Below are 21,647 nucleotides of genomic sequence, written 5' to 3' on the forward strand. Positions count from 1 at the left end.
GCCACAGCAGAATGAACCACCATCATACTAAATAATAATATTTAAAACAGCCTCTACTGACACTTGATTTTAGCTTATGTCTGTTTGCATACATAAAACCAAAATATTGAATTACATATGTTTATATTATATATAGTACTATATTTTGGTTCACCCCAAAAAGACAGCGGTCCTCAACCGTCTCTAACTCCATCTTTCTGGCCATCACATTCTGAATGCTGCCTTAACAGAGTCCTAGTATTAGTGCAAGACATCGTCCCAGTCCTAATGCATTGCAAATGATGCTGAATTATTGATTGGCGAAGATGAGATCAAAGATATGTATGTGCATACCTTACATTGGGGAATTAGTCTGAGACTGGAAGAAACCCAAGCTACTAATTATCCTGTGCCTGCGGACAGGGCTCTCACAAACACAGGCATATATACAGCAAGAGCATGAACACACTCTAATATACTCTTATAGTGTATTACCTGTGACACCAAATATATTAAATGTGGTCAGATAGTTATTTAAAAGTCCAACAAAGTGATTTAAAATGTGCCACTTTACTTTTCAAGTTAAACATTAAGGATTTATGAAGCAAAAAAAAAAAAAGAAAAAAAAAAAAAAAGCCAGTAACATTTTGCTTATATCACAGGTCAGCCAGTCAGAGTCTTTGCGCTAAACTTAGATAGCCACAGTCTTAAGTAGAGGCATGACCAGGAAAAAAAAAAGAACAAAAATTCTATGAAAACAAAAGAAAGAAATACATTTAAAACATTTTATTAAGAAATTTGTAAATATTGTTATTTAGTAACAAGATTAGAAGATTTAAATGAAAAAAAAAATCTTAATAAGAGGGTATTAAAGCCAACAATACCGCAATAATTATTCATGTACATAAAATTGTAAATGATCATGTTATAAAATATAATACGTCGACGCCAATAACCTAGTGGTTAAGTGTGCCGACATATAGCACCAAGGTGCTCATGGCAACCCAAGTTCGATTTCCATATATATATATATATATATATATATATATATATATATATATATATATATATATATATATATATATATATATATATATATATATATATATATATATATATATATTACAAGTTGTTTAAATTGTAGTAACAATTTCAATATTCGGCTTAGTCTCTTTATTAATCTGGGGTTGCTACAGTCGCAGTAAGGCAACAGCACTACCTACTGCACCACTGCGTCACCATAATTATATAAGTGTTATATATAATTATATACAATAGGGGAATAGGTATTGAGCATGTCACCATTTTTCTCAGAAAATGTATTTGTAAAGGTGCTGTTGACTTGAAATTTTCACCGGATGTTGATAACAACCAAATTAATTGGTATATGCAAATAAAATGAAGTGACACAGGAAAAAAGTATTGAACACATGAAGAAAGGGATATGTAGAGAGGCAGTGAAAGCCCAAACAGCAGCTGAAATCTCTCAGAAGTTCTTCAGCAACCCTCTGCTCTTCATCATTGTAAATGAATATTAGCTGCTTCAGATCAACATCTACACTATCAGGATGATGAAGATGAAACCAGAGAGGACATTTCAGCAAGACAATGCTCCAAAACACAGCCAAGGCAACTCTCAAATGTTTTCAGAGAAAGAAAATCAAGCTGTAGAATGGCCCAGCCAATCACCTGACTTGAATACAATAGAAAATACAAAATAAAGCTCAGATTTGATAGAAGAGACCCACAGAACCATCAAGATTTGTACACTCTGTTGAAGTCTGTGAAAAAAAATCCCACCTGAGCAATTCATGTGACTTCACATCAGTCATCTTTGGGCTGCCATCACCAAAAACACCTTTCACATAAAGTATTAAATACATTTCAGCAGTTCAGTACATTATTCTTATGTCATATTTATTATAACAAAACCATTTTTTTTTTCAGAATTTTTTTTTTTTTTTTTTGCCGTTGTTTTTATGTTTGTGTTTGGGTTTTCACCAAAAATCTGGTTTAATTCTATGTCAACAGCTCCTTTTAAAATGTTATTCCCAAATTGAAAACATGACGAGTTAAATACTTTCCCCACACAGTATAGAATGCAATATTCTGTTGATGTCTTTGGGTTTCCATCCTAACATTAATGTCTTAATCAAAAATCAAAAGTTCACAAAATAAAAAGAACAGAAAAAAAAAAAAAACACAAAGTGTGTTTCCATCCAATTTGTAAAATCGCTGCCTGTAGTATTGGTAACCTAGCAACCAACAATAAAAAAAGGTGCAGGTGAGCATAATGTAGTCCTGTGGGTGTAATATTCACCACATCAGTTTTTTGCAAATGCATTTCCCATTACTCAAATTAACCATTTTTCTATGTTCGAAACCACCTCAAGTTAACGAAAATCAAAACGAGGTGATGTAAACTCAGCTAATGATCACATGGCACTGACTAAGCACAAGTTGTAAACAGTTTACATCTAAGTATCCAAATGCATTAAATTATTTACTCATTCAAAAAGGATAGGTGACCTGAATTATTACATATGGTTAGCTCGTCTCGCTCGAGCCTCTGGAAGGGTGTACCAACATTACATACTCAATAACCCTTATGATATAATTACACTCGCCTCATTGCTCTTTTCCAACTATTTATGGACACAAAGCATACAGGATAAAAGGGAAATTTGATTGAGCTCTTTACATCTCTGAAGCACCTTGCAAAACCTTCAGGCTTAGCAACGTCAAATCAACTGTCGATTCTGAGCCACTTTAACACAGCAAGAAAACAGTCTTAAAGCGTCCATGTGAAGTATCCGCTAAACAGCACAATTAAAACCCCGGACAAATTAGGCAGAGCTCGGCACTGAGATTTCATGCAAAATTACGCTGGCGAAATGAGTGGCAATTAACAAGAGGGCATGTTCACTCATTAGTGCGAAAGGGAAGGGAAGAGGTCAGCCTGTAGGACTGCCAAAGTGCTAATGTCCTCCTAGCTTCTGTGAGTCCTGCTGACTGTGACAGCACGATGAACAATACTGGCATGCATGGTGCTAGCATTCAGCCTGCCAGCCAATCGGTGCTTGAGGCTGAGGCAAAAGCTGACAAATATACCATCAAACCAATTAGATCCGGGGTGGCATGCTTGGTGAAATACAGAGCAAGAAGGATGGACATACTAAGTCATGTTCAGTGAAATGGGTGCATTTTCCATTTTGTTTTTAAGTGAAAAGGAATGTATTGATAAAGAGCTTAGTGTCATTTGCTATGCTGATCTAAATCTGACCATTTCGAATAAAAATACCAGCTACTCTTCTTGTTATTAATGTCGTGAGTCTAAAAAACAATAGTTTCTTGTTCATTTTTTCAGAATCTTAATTCTAATTTGCTGCTATTTCTAATCACTGATTGTGTTCACATGATCCCTGTATAGTTTATTAGGAATTCACTGTATTTATAGATCCCTGTAGACAGTCTTATGCATATTTCTCCTGCATGGAAGCTAAATATCTCTTACTTGCGCTTAATGAATCTGTTTCTTGTTTATGTTTACAGGATTTTGTTTTCTAAATTGCTGTGATTTTAATGACTGATTGTGTTCACCTGATCCTTGTGTAGTTTATTAGGAATTCACTGCATTCATAGATCCCGGTAGACAATCTAATGCATATTTCTACTGCATGGAAGTTGAATATTTCATTCTTCATGTTATTAATGTCATGCGCCTAATAAGATATGTTTCTTGTTCCTGTTTGCAAGATTTTGATTTAGAATGTGTTGCTATTTTTAATCACTGATTGTGTTCACCTGATCCTTGCATAGTTTATAAAAAATTCACTGTATTACTAGTTCTGATGTATCTTGCATGTTTCTACTGCATGACAGTTGAATATTTCCTTTTTTTTTAAATTAAGGATGTGTTCAATTATAAATGTGACAATAACAATTTAATTCTATACCTCAATTATTCCCTGTTCCTGTGTTATTTGTTGGTTAGTATTGATATAAAACAATTATTGATACATTGTTGAAAAGATGCATTGAATTGATAATTGTTGCATTAAAAAAATTAATTTGAATTTTTTTTCTATTTCTGAGTTTTCGTTACTAATGTGTTGTCATATTTACTCACTGATTAAAGGTGTATTTAACGTAGTTTAATTTGTTCTTCTGCATATTTCTGTTTTAAAGTTTGGTGCATACATTGATGTTTAAGTGCTAGTATTTATTTATGGCCATTGTCTATTATAAAGAACTGAACTTTTCATTATTATTTTTTAAATTAATATAATGTTTGGGGTTAATTTAATTTAATTCATGCAATGACTAAATTAAGTACATTCCTAGATCTTAATATAATCTGCAAGAGTTCATTGCATTAAATCCAAAGCAAAAAATATTGAATGGAAGATAAAGATAAACATGTTACGTTTTGTTGAGAGGCAGATGAAGATATCAAAATCGAAACAGCAAGATGAAGGGACAGATGGTGAGGAGGGGGTAATGGAAGAGTAGAAACCCACCCGATGGTGCTTCCAAGTGCCGCCTCAATGGTCCAGACACAGTGCAAGTTGTGCTCATAAGGCGCTGGGTAACCAGGAGACAGAATCCGGCCCATAGACTCGTCTTTAATTTTCCCTCCACACTCGGCTGGGTAAAGAAAGAGACAAACAAAAGCAACATTTTTCACTGACAGCTCACCAGTCCAAAGCAGAAACAGACATTTACTACCAAAAAATAAATAAAATAAACATGAGAAACATAAATACACAGAGGTCCAAAAGTGCATGCAAAAAACAATAAGTCTGAAGCAACTATGCTACACAATGAAGGCTCATTATTGATACATACCCCAGGAGGAACCTTGTTTTAAATTTTTTTGCTTTGCGAATTCAACAGAGGCCGAAGTGTATGCTTTTTCAGTTCTCAAATTTCTCTCGTCGAGTATATATATATATATATATATATATATATATATATATATATATATATATATATATATATATATATATATATATATATATATATATATATTAAATGTATAATAAAAGCATTAAATTGACAACAAACAAACAAACCACGGGGGGTCCAAAAGACTTGAGAAAATGCAAACTTGTTTATTGCACGATATTTGTTGCCATATTTATTATCATTTTTGATCCATTTCACATTTTATCAGATTGGAATAGCAGTTTACAAGCCTGTTGGTAAATGTCAATTCTATAATCCCATACTTGAAAGCCTACAAAATATGCATTGCTTTAAACCCCCCGTTTTTAAGCCTTTAAGGTATGTATCTGCCTCTTAAGGGGATTCTGCATTCGTATCAAAAATCCCTCAAGCAAGGATGGTACACAGTGTTCTGTAGAGTGATGCATCATCAGGTGGCAGGGGCACGGATACGTTTCCACTTTAAAAGAATACATTGAGCACTGAGCAGAGTTTTATGAGTGATGAGCAGAATAATGTGGCCGTATATCACCTCCAGGATTGAGCCTTCCCTTGGGAGGGCATATTTCCTTTGGCTAATACCACTGATAGTGTTGGTAATACGTCCTGCCTCAGACATGACCATCCATCTTGCGCTGGGGCAGTGGTGGTGCTGGTGGCGGGCAATGTGGGAACAAATCACTTGTTTGTCAGAAGGTTGGGGGCCGGTGCGTGTGACAGTTCCAGTTTCACGGATCAGGACATCGTGAGAGTCTTATATTCTATACTCCTGCCACCGTCATCATCATCCCAGAGGTCAAATGTGTGTATGCTTACACACTATACACTGTTTAGATACTTAGAGTGGATGCAACTGTAGAGAGAACATAGAGTCAAAAGGAGCAGCCTGACTAAATCTATATATTTCTGGGCCACTTTGATAGTTACACCTTGGTAGCCCCCGTTTTTTTTAAAGGAGCTGTCTTTGAGATTTTGATCCATATATGATTCTTTACTTCCCCAAAACAACAGTGAAGCATAGCAACACTGCTTCATTCAAGCCAATGGAAGCACATTTGTTCCAGACACTTTCCCTACACACATATCTCTCCATGAGTCTTGGTCAAGCAATGACACAAATTACATGGTGGCCGTGCATCGTTTGTAGTCATGCGTGATATAAATGTCACAGCGATGTGCAATGTGTTCGGATGCACGCTTGAGCCTCTCAGGCTGTTGTCGTAAATACTGAGGGGTATAATCATAGACACAGAGAAACACATTTGATCAGTTCTGTTGGTGCAGCATGGGAAACAAAAAGCTGAATTGTTGACGAAAAGTATCCTAAAAGTGGTGAAAAAAAGTGGTGTTAAAAACTGAAAACATCCAAACAATCTAAGTTTTTATTAACTAGGTGATTTTGAGCAAAACTTTGAAGGTTTTTTTCCCCAAGTGATGCTCAACAAAGCATGCTTTTCTTCTGGGAAAAGTCTTATATACAAGCTAATATACAAGCAGTTTTTAATAAAATTCTATTATTAATATAGATCAAGGTCAATATTATTAGCCCCCTTTATTTTTATTAGATTAGCTACAGAACGAACAACTGTTATACTTAAAAAAAAAAAAAAAAAACTTTATTCAGTTTATTTTTTACTTGGATGTACAGTTTTATGCAAAAGTTTGGCCACGCCTGATAATTTTCATAACATTTCAGTTCTGACATAACATTAATTCAATTAACAGATGCAATGCAGTTTAAGTCACAACAAAAAGAGACAGGTGCGGAATAATGACATCAATCTTTTTCTGTACAGCCACCTTTTGCTGCCACCTTCTTATGGTCAAGGATGAGTCCCTGAATTCTCACTGAAGGCATTTTTGGGCCATTCTTCCTTGCAAAATTTCTCCAGTTTAGTCAGGTTAAACTGATCCTAGCATGAACGGCACTTTTTAAATTAATCCATAGATTTTCGATGATGTTCAAGTCTGGGGACAGAGATGAAATCCTTGGCAGATCTGGAACTGTGCTTTGGGTTCTGCTGAAACATCCAACCCTCCCATAACTCCAGCCTCCTGACTGATTCCTGAACATTGTTCTTCAGAATCTGCTGATAATGAATGGAATCCATGCCTTGTTCAACTATGACAAGGTTTCCATTACCTGTGTTTGCCACACATCTGCACAGCATGATGGACCCCTCCACCAGATTTTACAGTAAGGGAGCAGGTTCTTCTCCAGAAATGCTGTTTTCTTTTTTCTGGAATGCAAAGCGCTTATGGTTGTGATATCTGTTTACAGTACGTTTTTCTAAAATGATCCAGGCTTGTCCAGATAAGCCTTTGCAAACCTCAAATGACTGCAGAGCACAGACAAGGCTTTTCTACATCACCTTCCATTGAACTGTTCTTTGTGAAGAGTGTGCTGGACTGTGAAATGATGTACAATGACATTATTAGCAGCAAGATGTTCCTTGAGCTCGTTGGAGGTGGTGTGTGGTCTGTCTCTGACCATTCTAGCAATAACCTTTGAATTTTAGATATTTATCTTGGTCTAGCGCACCTTTCCAGCACCTGAACTATTCCGGTGGCCTTCCATAAACTCACTATATTTCTGACTGTGAAGATAGAGACTTTAAACTTTTGTGATAGTTTTGTGCATCATTCTCCTAACTCATGTTGATGAATTCTCCGAGTTTTTAGGTCATTAGGAAGTTCTTTTGAAGCTCCCATGTTGCTACTTGCAGGTTCACACTAAGTAAAAGCAGAACTACCAATCAGCTATCTTAAATATCCCTTTTCATGATTGGCTGCACCCATGTTAGGATTGTTAAGGTTCACTAAAATCAGTTTTGTGTTGTAATCAATCAGCATTAAGTGACTACAGGTTTTTTGTTTTGTTTTTTTTTTTTCAATTTAATTTGTCAATACTGCTACATTATGTATTTCTGTCTGAAAGAAACATGACATTATTTAGCTTTCACTAGAAATGTAATGGCATATCACTGCAATCTTTTGTTATCAAGAAAGAGCACATAATTATGCAGCCACAGAGGGGTGCCCAAATTTTTGTATAAAACTGTATATGACATTTGATCTAACAAACATCCCCATAGTTGACAACAAATCCCCCTTCTTCAACTTCTTGCTCTCTCGTTCTCTCTCATCTCTCTCTCCTTGTTCTTATTCTCGCCAACATCTCATTTCTCACTGTCCACCCTCTGTTTACACAGTACTAGTAAGCTTTCCTGTTGCGGTGGATGAAAAATATTTGCTTATGCTTTACAGTTCCATCTCAGAGCTCTATATGGGCATTTCAATATTGCCTAAAGGTCTCCATAGGCTCAGGTGGGAAGGGCCATAATTCAAAATTCAACAGCATTGCAGAATATTTTGAAAAGCAGGTCTGTGTTAAACTCACAGCGAAGACAAACAAGTCAGAATAAAAGGGTGGGTGGCAGAAGATGCACAAACATGAAAGCAGAATAAAAGAGTTTGAACTCATCAAACTCTCACGGCTTGCACATTTCATATTCATGAAGCAATTTCTCAGAGTGCATCACAGAAGGCCATGTGGAAGATTTAAAGTTTGCGATGTTGTACTAATACAGAGGATGTGATGAAAGGTACTTGGAAGCTGAATGCTTTTCATTTCCAGTTTCAAGTGCAAATTCAACAATTGTGACCCTAGACTAGTAAAAAGTGTTAATTTAATTAATTTTTTTTCTAATTAAGATTTATATATTACCTAAAGGGGTGTCACAGTGACGCAGTGGGTAGCATAATCGCCTCACAACATGAGGGTCGCTGGTTCGAGCCTCGGCTGGGTCAGTTGGCATTTTTGTGTAAAGTTTGTATGTTCGCACAGTGTTTGCATGGGTTTTCTCTAGGAGCTCCAGTTTCCTCCACAAGTCAAAAGAGATGTGGTATAGGTGAATTGAGTGAATGAGTGTGTATGGATGTCTCCCAGTGATGGGTTGCAGCTGGAAAGGGCAGCCACTGCATAAAACATTGCTGGATAACTTGGCAGCTCATTCCGCTGTGGCGACCCTGGATTAAAAAAGGGACTAAGCCGAAAAGAAAATGAATGAATGAAAATTACCTAAAGCTGAACAGATAAGCTCTCCAATAATGTACGGTTAAAATACAGGTATAAAGACAATATTTGGCTGAGATTCAACTATTAGAATATTTTAAATATGAGGATAAAAAGAAAATTACATTAAAATACTAACAAAATCACCTTTAGGATGCTTTTTACACCTAGACACTTTTTTCTGAACCTGGCGTGTTTTCCCTGTTAAGACTCCTTTCCACTGTCAAAGCGACAAACCAGAAGTCATTAATTTCCAATGGAAAGCAGTCCGGGAGTTCCGATCATCTCCGTATGCGGAAAATTCAGATCCGAATTGAGCTGCGGATCCATTGAAATATTTTAATATATTATAACTCCTGCGACTAGACAGTATGCGACCTGCCGACCGGATATGATGTATTCCAGTGTTGTCCAAGCAGATCTGTGTGCGTGAGATGAGAAATAAGAGTTTATTTGGCTATTTTTTAAATTATAAAAAGTCTATATTATTAAAAAAAAACTTTTCTGTTCATAAATGTTAGTAAGAAAGTAATAAAGAAATATATTTTTAATGTTGTCTCCACATTCCCTCCAATATTTAAGCGGTCTATGAGATTCTAGTATTCATTTATCCAGTAAACTATGTAAACGCACAGAAAATAAAGGCTCTTGCTTTTGCCCTCCTTTATTTCAGACACCAGCTTCTCCCCCGTGGTGCACGACAACACTGAAAATACTGTGCGGCTGCCACAAGGGGGCGTATTCCGACAGTCGTGTCCAAATGTCGTATGCAGTGGAAAGGCAGCTTTAGAGCGATTCGTTAGGCATACTGCATGTGAATTCAGCAATCGCGCTCAGATCTACACCAAAGCAATCGGTCCAAGATCACCTGAATGAGGTGGTCGCAGCTTGATTGAAACAAACTCTGGAGCGGATCAATTGCAGTGAGAAAGCAATAAGATCCAAACCATGCTATACCACAGTGTATTATGGTTGCGTAATAGCCATATTTACGGCTATATGAAGAGAGAACAATGAGTAGGGTGGGATGTCATCATTTCTACCGGTAAATGTGCATGTACATGTTTCATGTCAAATATAAAAGTGAAAGTATGCTGAAATATTAAGGAGAGCTATTTATCCATTAAGAAAAACTGACTGAACAGCAGTCTTGATTTATCTGTTATCTCTCTATATAATGTAAAGCCTATAATGCATAATTCTAGCCAACGGCTATGTAAGAGAAGGTCTTACCTCTGATTTATATTTGGTGACGATGTCTATGGGTGAAAATAAAACCGCACCTTTTTGCTTATGATCTTATATTGCCTAGAAATTATCTTGTCAGTAATTAAAATAAGGAGGCATGACAGCTGAGCCAGACTCTGAAAAATAAACCATGGAACTCTGACCAATGTGAGGAGACACCACACCAAGAACAAAGTGCAACAATTTTAATCCCTGTTTCGGAGCAAAACAATTGACCTACAGATGTGAAGGCACCTTTAAAGTCCTTCTCAGCAATGCATTGTCATGACTCTGGCACTTCGGTCATGTTTATTCTTGGTTTTAAGGCAGAGTCCGGGCACTGGTCATGTCTTGTCAGTTACATGTCTCTTGTCGTTGTTCTGAACACGCGGTCTGAAGTGAGATGCACATTTTTCTCTTTGTAGCGAGCGTGTGCTCCTGAGAAGGCTCAGTTTTGTATGTGCTCCCTCGTCCTGGTGTGTGTAGTTTGCAGCATGGTGTTTCATTCTCACACTCCAGTCGAGTTGGTTTCGGTCAGTGCTGGGATCAGAACATGCATGTCACATGTGTGAGGGCATGGTAGATGTTTTTTTTTTTTTTTATTGTGTACTCACGTCTTGCGTTATGTCTGTTTTGCCATTGTTTGTTGCATGTGGCCTGTGTTTAAATTTGGCCACTTGATGCTGTGTTCCATGTGAACATGCAGTTAATGGGTTCTCACATTGGCTGTGTGTCCTAGTCCTGTTTTACGCAAGTACATGGCTTTTGTTGTGTATTTGTACCCTGTGCTCTCCTGTCTATTGTCTAGTCCCTCCCATCTTGTTAAAACATTATTAGATTTTTCAGTTTACCTGTTTGTTTGGTAATTTGTACTTTTTATAGCTCTCTCTCGTCTGCTGTCCTGTGCCAATTTGTCATACATCGTTGATTCCTGTCTTGTCGTATCCAGCCCTACTCTTCCCTGCCAGCCCTGCCCAGTCAAGTTTGTTTTTGAGTTTTAGGTATTTTTTCCCCCACGGGGTAGTTTTTGTTGCTTTCATAAACCCAATTTTACATCTGCATTTGAGTCCTTGTCCTTTCCCTAATCTAAACCATGACATGTATAATAATAATATATATTTTTATATATATATTTACAGTAAAAAAATTACAAAATGCTTTTACGGAACACAATCTTTACTTAATAATCTACTGAATTTTGCATAAAAGAAACATCCATGTTGACCAATTGAATGTATTTTAGGTACTGTCAACATTTAAAATGAATAACATAATTTATCATTAATAACAATTATTTACCTAAATATAGTTTAACATTATATTAATTAGAGATGACAAATGCTTGGAATTTTGTTTATATAACATTTTACTGTTGGCTAGTATTCATCAATTCACAAACAAAAGCAATTGCTATGACAATGCAAGTGATAAAACTCTCATTCAGATTCTGTGCTGATAGACAGTGATGCAGTAGTTGGCTTTACTGGTGAATAAATGTAAGAATTCAGTCGTGTCTTACCCACACACTGTGGGAGAGGACTGTCCCAAGCTCGTCTTTCCCCTCTGAGACATGTCAAAACCTCTGGGCCCTTTAAACTGTAGCCTGGATCGCAGCTATAAGACACCGTGCTGCCTGCAAAGTGACCTTTATCCTCCCGTTTAAAACCGAACTGAGGCACACCTGGGTCCTCACACTTCACCAATTCAAAACCTGCAAGAAGAAGGAAAGAAAAAAAAGTATGTTCTGGAGTGTGTCCTTCTAAATCTATCTTGTGGTGCAGACATGAGGAAGCACTGCAGAACATCCACTGAAAATAAAATACAGATAAAATAGTATAGAATGAAAGTAAGAACAAAAGATGGATGGATGGATGGATGGATGGGTGGATGGACGAACAAATGAACGAACGAATGAACGAATAAATGAATGAATGAATGAATGAATGAATGAATGAATGAATGAATGAATGAATGAATGAATGAAAATGAAAAATGAAAAAACAGATGAATGGATGAATTAAATAATAGTACAGGACGAAAGTACAAACAAAAGATGGCTGGAGAGATGGATTGAACAAAGAACAAATGATGGATGAAGGAACGAATGAATTAATGACAAGGTAGATAGAAAGACAGATAAATGGATGGATGAAATACTAGTAGAGGATGTTCTTCCTTGTACAGGAAGTACAAAAAAATGTCGGTGGATAGATGGACTTACAGACAGAAAAAAAAACAGATGTGTAAATGAATGAATAGTTAAGAATGAAAGAATAAAAATACATGGATGGATGGATGGATGGACAGACAGAGAGACAGACAGACAGACAGACAGACAGACAGACAGACAGACAGACAGATAGACAAACAAACAAATGACCAAACAAATGAATGAATGACGAGTTAGAATGACAGACAGATGAATAGATGAAGGGAATAATATTACAGAATAAATGTTAGAACAAAAGAAAGATTGATAGATGGATGGATGGGTGGATTGATGGACAAACAAACAGATGGCCACATAGATGAATGAATGAATGAATGAATGAATGAATGAATGGAAAGATAAAAAGACAGACAGACAAATCAAGGAATGGAATAGTAGTATAAAATAAAAGTTAAATCAAAAAGCGGATGTATAGAGGGATGAATGGGTGGATTGATAGACAAACAGATAGATAAATGAATGAATGAATGAATGAATGAATGAATGAATGAATGAATGAATGAATGAATGAATGAATGAATGAATGAATGAATGAAAAGAGACAGATGAATCAAATAATGGAATATTAGTATAGAATGAAAGTAAGAGAAAAATGTATGGATAGATGGATGGGTGGATTGATGGACAAACAGACAGACACATGGAAGGATGGATGTATGGGTGGACTGATAGACAGACAGATGGTCAAAAGGAAGAATGAATGAATGAATGAATGAATGAATGAATGAATGAATGAATGAATGAATGAATGAATGAATGAACGAAGGGAGAGGTAGAAAGACAGACATTCGAATTAAAGAATGGAATAGTAGAATAAAATCAAAGTAAGAAAAACACAAATAGATGGATGGGTGAATTGACAGACAGACAAACAGATGGACAAGTACATAGATACATGTAATGAATTAATGAATGGAATTGGAATGAAATAGTACAGAATGAAAGACAAAACAAATGGATGAATGAATGGGTGGATTGAAAGACAGACAAACGTATGAATAAATGAATGAATAGGTAGAAATGCAGACAAATTAAATAATGGAATAACAGCATAGAATAAAAGTAAGAAAAACATAGACAGACAGAGAGACAAACAGATGGAAAAAAGGTCAGATGGATGAATGGGGAGATGGATAGATGGATGTATGTATGGATGGATGGATGTTGATATCAGCACTTCTGTGTAACGGCTCCAGGCTGTCCGTGTGCTACTCACTGGTGAAGTGCAGCTCAAACCCTTTGCTGGTGTTCTCACTGTTGCTAATGAACTCAAGCCACATGGAGCTGGACGTGCTGTTCAGAGTGACATCCATCAGCTCTGTGCCCGTGAAGGTGCCCAGCAGTCGGGCACTGTTGCTGTTGCCATCATATACCTGAAACGCATCAAACAGACACATACTGACACTGCATAATTTACTGACAAATGTCACACAGAAGCAAAAAAAAATAAAAAATAAAAAACTAAGTGATAAACACCTTAAGCATGTCGTCTTCCTCCAGGTGGAAATCACGAGCTCTGAGCTGGATCCCTTTACCAGGTTGAGTTTGAATGGAGTAGATGCACTCATGGTCATTACCATAGTAACCAGGGTAATTAGGAGAGAGTAAAACACCTTGTTTTCCAGTTACAGATGATCCACATTCAGCTGCAGAAAAGAAGGAGAGTCAAATTACCCGACGAACTAACCATTATCTCAGTAGAAACACAGTACATGTTATACACTCATGCAGGCAGACAAGGGGCAACGTGTTTCTCAATGAGTCCAATTCATGTGCCACATTCTGATTGGATATAAAACCACACAAAGTATTTATTGTAATTTTAATTTGAATTACAAATAAACGTTCTCACACATTGATTATGCTTATGCGGAAGCTCTCATGTAAATGCAAATGATTAATACTATTATAGTGACTGTGATTGTATCAAAACTGCAATTCTAGAAGTAAAGTCAATTATTTTTGTGACATTTTAGACAATTACCCAAACAATTGAGTGTATTAAATGCTCCAACTACAGTGCATCCGAAAAGTATTCAGAGCGCTTCACTTTTTCCACATTTTTTATGTTACAGCCTCATTCCAAAATGGATTTATTTAATTTATTTCTTCAAAATTCTACACACAATACCCCATAATGACAATGTGAAAAATATTTTTGAAATTGTTGCAAATTTATTAAAAAATAAAAAACCTGAAAAATCATATGTATTGACAGCCTTTGCTACTTTGCACCTTTGGCAGCAATTACAGCCTCAAGTCTTTTTGAATATGATGCCACAAGCTTGGCACACCTGTATTTGGGAATATTTGCCCATTCCTCTTTTGCAGTACCACTAAAGTTCTATCAGGTTGGAGGGGAAGCAACAGTGTTCAGCCATTTTCAGATCCCTCCAGAGATGTTCAATAGGATTTAAGTCTGGCCACTCCATTGATATTTTGGCGGTGTGCTTTGGGTCATAGTCCTGCTGGAAGATGAACCATCGCCCCAGTCTGAGGTCTAGAGCACCGTAAAGCAGATTTTCATTCAGGATGCCACTGCTGCATTCATCTTTCTCTCTATCCTGACTAGTCTTCCAGTTCCTGCTGCTGAAAAACATCCCCACAGCATGATGCTGCCACCACCATGCTTCACTCTATGTTACTAGCCTGATGATGAGCGGTGCCTGGTTTTCTCCAAACATAATGCCTGACATTCACTTCAAGGAGTTCCATTTTAGTATTATCAGACCAGAGAATTGTGTTTCTTATGGTCTGAGAGTCCTCCAGATGTCCTTTGGCAAATTCCAGGCGGGCTGATATGAGCCGTATACTAAGGAGTAGCTTCCGTCTGGCCACTCTACCACACAGGACTGATTGGTGGATTGCTGCAGAGATGATTGTCCTGCTGTAAGGTGCTTCGCTCTCCACAGAAGAACGCTGCAGTTCAGACAGATTGACCATTGGGTTACTGATCACCTCTCTGACTTAGGCCCTTCTTCCCAGATCACTCAGCTTAGATGGCCGGCCAGCTCTAGGAAAAGTCCTGGTGGTTCCAAAAACCTTTCACTTATGGATGATGGAGACCACTGTGCTCATTATAACTCTCAAAGCAGCAGAATTTTTTCTGTAACCTTCCCCAGCCTTTTCCCTTGAGACAATCCTCTCTCGGAGATCTACAGACAATTCCTTTGTCTTCATGCTTGGTTTATGGTTTTACATGCACTGATCTTATTTAGACAGGTGTATGCCTTTTCAAATCACATCCAATCAACTGAATTGACCACAGGTGAACTCCAATTAAGCTGCTGAAACATCTCAAGAATGATCAGAGGAAACAGAATGTACCTGAGCTCAATTTAGAGTTTCACAGCAAAGGCTGTAGATTCTTATGTACTTGTGATTTTTCAGCTTTATATATATATATATATATATATATATATATATATATATATATATATATATATATATATATATATATATATATATATATATATATAAAAGAAATTTGTAAAAACCCCAAAAAACTTTTTTATCCATTTTGAAATGAGTCTGTAACATAAAAAACATGTGGAAAAAGTGAAGCGCTATAACCACTTTCCAGATGCACTGTAAATGTGAGCAAAATATCAATGTAATAATTTTAAGATTTGCTAAAAATATATACTTAAAAGTCAACAAACAGCATCATTTTTGTTTTTAAAAGCATATGGAAGAACTTATTAGGAGTTTTAACTAACATGACGGACCCAACAGACCCTGCGTGAAGTTAGCCATATGTTATTTATTTAAATACATTTAAATATAATCATATTGACAAACACGTTAAGATATGAGCTGACCTAGTTTTACAGGACTCGTAAACAAACATGAAGCAAGGATAAGCCCAATATTGCTGCAGTAAAAACATAATACCTAATTACTTGCTTTAAGTGGAGCGTCAAAATCATAATGTTAACAAATTGCATTCTAAATTTAGCAGCTAGGTTATTCCAGCACAAAATTATTTGAGAAGCCTGGCCTCCGAGATACGTATATGCAGATGTGTACAAATGCATTAATGTTGATTAAGCACTGGAGAGAATTTGGGGTTTGTGCTAGTTCAGATTTATTTCCTTAAATGACGATCAAAAGTACTTATTGTTTATGAATACATGATTGTACTTTTATTCACAGACATACCTGTAGGTATTAGATTACATTTTGTAGATTTATAATGATTTTTGTTTGCTAAAATCATGATCCCTTACACTTATACCATCAAACCTGTCCTAAACTTTGCATGTATCCCACCTAAATAGCACTATAACTGGCAATCAGTACTTGGCAATCATTATTTTGACTCTTCACATACAAAATAAAAGTTTGTTTTGCAACTACATATTTATATATATAAATACACACAAATACATAGAAGCAAAACAAAAATTTCCTGACATTAAAATGTGTAAATATGGTCAGCGAAATGAACTTGCAACTATTCTGAAATGACACACTGAAATGCTATCTGACCCGGCTAGGACTCAACCCAGTGACCTGCTTGCTGAGAGGCAACAGTGCTACTGAGATGCAAGCGAGAGGCAACAGAGGCAACTGAGCCACAGTGCCACCACACAAATAAACATTTTGAACACATTTTAAATATATAATTTCATATACAGTACAAATATGTACAGTAAATATATAGTACATAGACTTATATTTTATAAATTGTGAAATTTTTATTTTGTAACTATTTTGTAATGTAATTACAAAGTAATGTAACTATTTTGGATGTAATTAATAGTTTTCCAGCACTATTATTAATACAATATGAACTAAATAGACAACATGTATTTTTTAATGTAAATCCACTTTTTTTTTTATAAAGTGGTGCCCTTTTTATTTCTGACTATTACTAAGGCGTTGTACACTATTGTTATAATGAGACTTCAGCCTTATATTCAGATATTTGAAGTTTTAGTGCACTCAGAATTGTCTAGAGTGTATCTGAGAACATGGGGGAAAATATGTTATAAGAAAGCAAAATGAAAAGCATGTGACCACCTACCAACACACCTTGGCAGAGGGGAACTCCAGACCCTCCGACGCCCCCCTAAACACACCACCCTCGCAGGCCCCTCAAGACGATACCCCGGAAAACAGGAGAAGATGAGCGCATCCCCAACCCCAAACTGCAGACCCTTACGAGTGCTGAAGGGGGGGATCCCAGGATCCTCGCAAGGCTCCAGGTCATATTCTATAAGGAACAAGAGAATTATGGATATTCTTTAGCTTGTTTTCCGCTTTTTTCCCCATTACCCTTAGATGCTGTGCGTAAATACGCCTTCACAAAACTGTAAATGATTAGTGAAGTGTTTAAAAACAAGTGGTTACAGTGAGGCGTCATTATTCACCTCATAGTTTGTTAATTGAATATCTAAAGGTAAAGTATTACAAATAATAAATTACTTTTAGCAGACTATGAATAACCCCCAAAATAACCCCAGATGAAACAGATCTTTCCAAGGCAATTTTACTGAGATGTTATATATTACTGTGTGACAGGGCTTTTCAAAATGGGCTCCAAAGACCTTTAAGGGGCTGCAAAAGAGTGCTAGGGTGTTTCGGCAAAAACGTTCAAAGAAATGCAAATAAATAATAAATACATAAATAAGTCAACAATTTTAATTAATAAATAAATAAAAATACATTAGAATAAATAAATAAATAAATATATAAATAAATAACACAAAACATGTATTAATTAAATAAACATACATCAGTATAATAATAAAATAAATAAAAAAATAAACATGAGTATAAATGAACAAATTAATAAATAACCCAAATATTGTAATAAATAAATAAACATAAGTATAATAAATAAATAAACATTAGTAAAAAATAAATAAATAAATAGCCCAACGATTTTAATAATTAAATAAACAAACATTAGTATAAGTAAATACATAAATAAATATGATAATAAATAAATAAATACATAAATAAATAAATATGAAAATAAATAAATTACTATGAGAATAAAAAAATAAAAATATGATAATAAATAAATAAAAATATGATAATAAATAAATATGATAATAAATAAATAAATAAAAAATAAAATAAAAAATAAATAAAAATAAATAAATAAATAAATAAATAAATAAATAAATAAATAAATAAATAAATAAATAAATAAATAAATAAAATCTGATCTAGTTGTTATAAAAATCAGAAAGCCCTGTACCTGAAAAAGTGATATTAAAGCCCTCGTAGGAAACAGAGAAGTCAGAGAGGAAGCGGATCTGAGCGGTGTAGTTGCCGAAGAGTCCAGCGCTAAGAGGAGGAGGAAGTGTCGAGCCGGTCAATCTCCACAGGGGTTGAGAAAAACTACCATTTTCTGTAACTAAAAGGTGGTCGTGAGGACTCTCCAAGTGAAAGGTGTGGAAGGTAAACTGGACTCCTGTGGAGATCGAGAGGAAGAGAAGAACACTGGTTATATATGAGCAGCTTAAGAGATCATAAAGAGCTTCAGTCACATAAACAATGGTTCAAGCTTGTGTTTTTATTCATTTTCAGTGATTAGTTTAGAAGTGGTCAGCCAGACATGTTCCTGTTTCAACATGATATTAAAATAGTTGTATGATGCGATTTTGTATCAAAGACCCAAACACAAAAATATATTGTCTATGAAAGTTTTATAAGATGCATCCAAGCCTTATACTTTGTTCGAGAATGTCACCAAATTGAGATCAGTCTTTGAGAAGATTGTCACTCAAAACTATATACAAAGAAGTTGCAACACTTTGAATTATTGTTGCCTTCTCCAGCATGTTGTGCAGATGATGTGTGTTTTGTTGTGAATGCAAAAGTACTTTGTTTGTAAAATAAAACCTTACCAATGTTATGCACAAGGTTATTTTAGTAAACAAGTATGAAAACAAAGACTAAAACTATTGGTTAAAACAGTTTGTTTTACAGAAATAAAATTGAAAGCTTACAATAAAATCACTAACAGACATACAGTTGTTTTCAGAATTATTAGCCCCTCCTTTGAATTTTATTTTATTTTTTATATGTTTCCCAAATTATGTTTCACAGGGCAAGGACATTTTTACAGTATATCTAATAATATTTTGTATTCTGGAAAAAGTCGTATTTGTTTTATTTCGGCTAGAATAAAAGCAGTCGTTAATTTTTGAAACCATTTTAAGGACAAAATTATTAGCCCTTTAAGTTTTTTTTTTTTTTTTTTTGATAGTCTACAGAACAAACCACTGTTATACAATAACTTGCCTAATTTCCCCAACCTGCTTAGTTAACCTAATTAACCTAGTTAGGCCTTTTAATATCACTTTAAGCTGTTTTAAGCTTATTTACAGTCATTATGATAAAGATAAAATAAATCAGTTGGTATAGACGTGTTATTAAACTATTATGTTTAGAAATGTGTTTAGAAATTCTTCTCCCAATTATACAGAAATTGAGGAAAAAAATAAACAAGAGGTCTAATAATTCAGGGGGGCTAATAATTCAGACTTCATTCATCAAAATAAATAAATAAATAAATAAATAAATATATATATATATATATATATATATATATATATATATATATATATATATATATATATATATATATATATATATATATATATATATATATATATAAACACTTGTGTTGCACCTGTTGACTCATTGCGCAAGGTGTATGATAGTGCCCAAAGTGTTGTTTTTTTTTTGTTGTTTTTTTAATCTTCATTAATGAATACTTTAAAACTATATACATATACAAAATAATGTATTTAACATCTTTGGTCGGGAAGTGAGCACCACTTTGTGGTACCATCGTAGAGAGGATATTTCACTGGTATCCTTCAAACAACAACTAAAAATCATCTCTTCTGAGAACCCCTAAACCCTGGTGAATAAAACCAAAACCACCTATAGAAGCCCTTTCTTCTTATCCCAAAAGAAAAAAAAAACTTCCTCTAGCACTAAATTCTTGAGAACTCAAACAATTTACTTTAAATAACTAGCACTACTTATATGTATTGCCTCTTTTTTTTTGTTGAATCCCTGAATGCCTCCTCAATTTAAGGTCACTTTGAACAAAAGCATCTGCTAAATGCATTTGGTATTAGACATCACACATATCAGACCTCCTTGTATTTCACTTTCTTTTTTTTTTTGTTATTTCTTGCGATAAAAATGTATAAAAAAAATATAATTTATTATTATTATTATTATTATTATTTTACCATATTAGGTAGCCTACTATGATTGGAGTGTTTAATCTGACACAATGACACAAATTTTAAAAGTTCTTTATTTTGGTCTCTTGTCAAGACAAGATCTAAAACGCTAGAGATTAAGCCAAAGGAAGATTGTATAACCCTTAGATTTATCCACGATCTTTCTCTTTCTCAGATTTCACTCCCTGGGGCATCTGACATGTACCTCACTAAGGACATGAATTAGTGCTTCCCCTACCATAATACACCTAAAAGACAGATTGCCAAAAAACTTGTCAATTGCAGGGAAGCGTTTTCTCTCGTAACTGCAGGGAAAGAGGCACACCATAATACCAGCCATACATGTAAATCACAAATAATGTATTTCCATTCAGTCACATCCAGCGGCCGCATACTTGAACCAATCTCCATCATTGCAAGCTGGCTGATTTTCTGTCTGTTCCATTGTTCCGATTTTTTGCTTAAAATTTATTTTGCAGTCTGAAGCACGTCAAACGCCCAAAATGCCCAATTCGCGCCACAGGATGCCTAATCCAATCTTTGCATTGACTTCACATGTTAATCACTCACGCTTCATTCACGTCTGCTTACTGCACAGGCTGCAAAGCAAGTCCACTACCCTTCCATGTAATGTAATGATTGTGAAGGCGCAGGTGAGAGGTCATTTTTTCGAGAGACACTCAAATACATCAAGTGCACTGTGTTTGCAACGTCTAATAAGACATGTAAAACAATTCATTGCAAACTGAAATAAATATAATTTGATTATATGGTTTGGAATTGAATGCTTTATGAGATTATTTACATTTTTGTAATGTAGCATTTAATTAGGAATTTTGCAGGATCTTTTTAGATCTTTTTACTTCAGGAATTTTTTAGTCTGACACACTACACATTGGTATTAGTGGTTTACATGGACTCTCCATAGGCGTAATTAATTTTATACTGTAAAAAAAAAAAACACTTACTG

General features: G+C 35.2%; 1 protein-coding gene across 2 annotated transcripts in view; it reads right to left on the minus strand.

Annotated features, from left to right (window-relative positions):
• Window positions 1–21,647, minus strand: part of csmd2 (CUB and Sushi multiple domains 2) — a 560,701-nt gene that overhangs the window by 222,148 nt on the left and 316,906 nt on the right. For both annotated transcript variants that reach the window (XM_688741.11, XM_073931822.1), the window contains exons 20-25: window positions 18,670–18,885; window positions 17,488–17,676; window positions 13,935–14,104; window positions 13,675–13,831; window positions 11,748–11,939; window positions 4,500–4,626 (exon numbers count right to left, since the gene is read on the minus strand). In XM_688741.11, the coding sequence (XP_693833.6) occupies window positions 4,500–4,626; window positions 11,748–11,939; window positions 13,675–13,831; window positions 13,935–14,104; window positions 17,488–17,676; window positions 18,670–18,885 (1,051 nt within the window). The remainder of the gene's footprint in view (window positions 1–4,499; window positions 4,627–11,747; window positions 11,940–13,674; window positions 13,832–13,934; window positions 14,105–17,487; window positions 17,677–18,669; window positions 18,886–21,647) is intronic.

The sequence above is a fragment of the Danio rerio genome, chromosome 19 (assembly GCF_049306965.1).
Source record: "Danio rerio strain Tuebingen ecotype United States chromosome 19, GRCz12tu, whole genome shotgun sequence".
Lineage (NCBI taxonomy): Eukaryota > Metazoa > Chordata > Actinopteri > Cypriniformes > Danionidae > Danio > Danio rerio.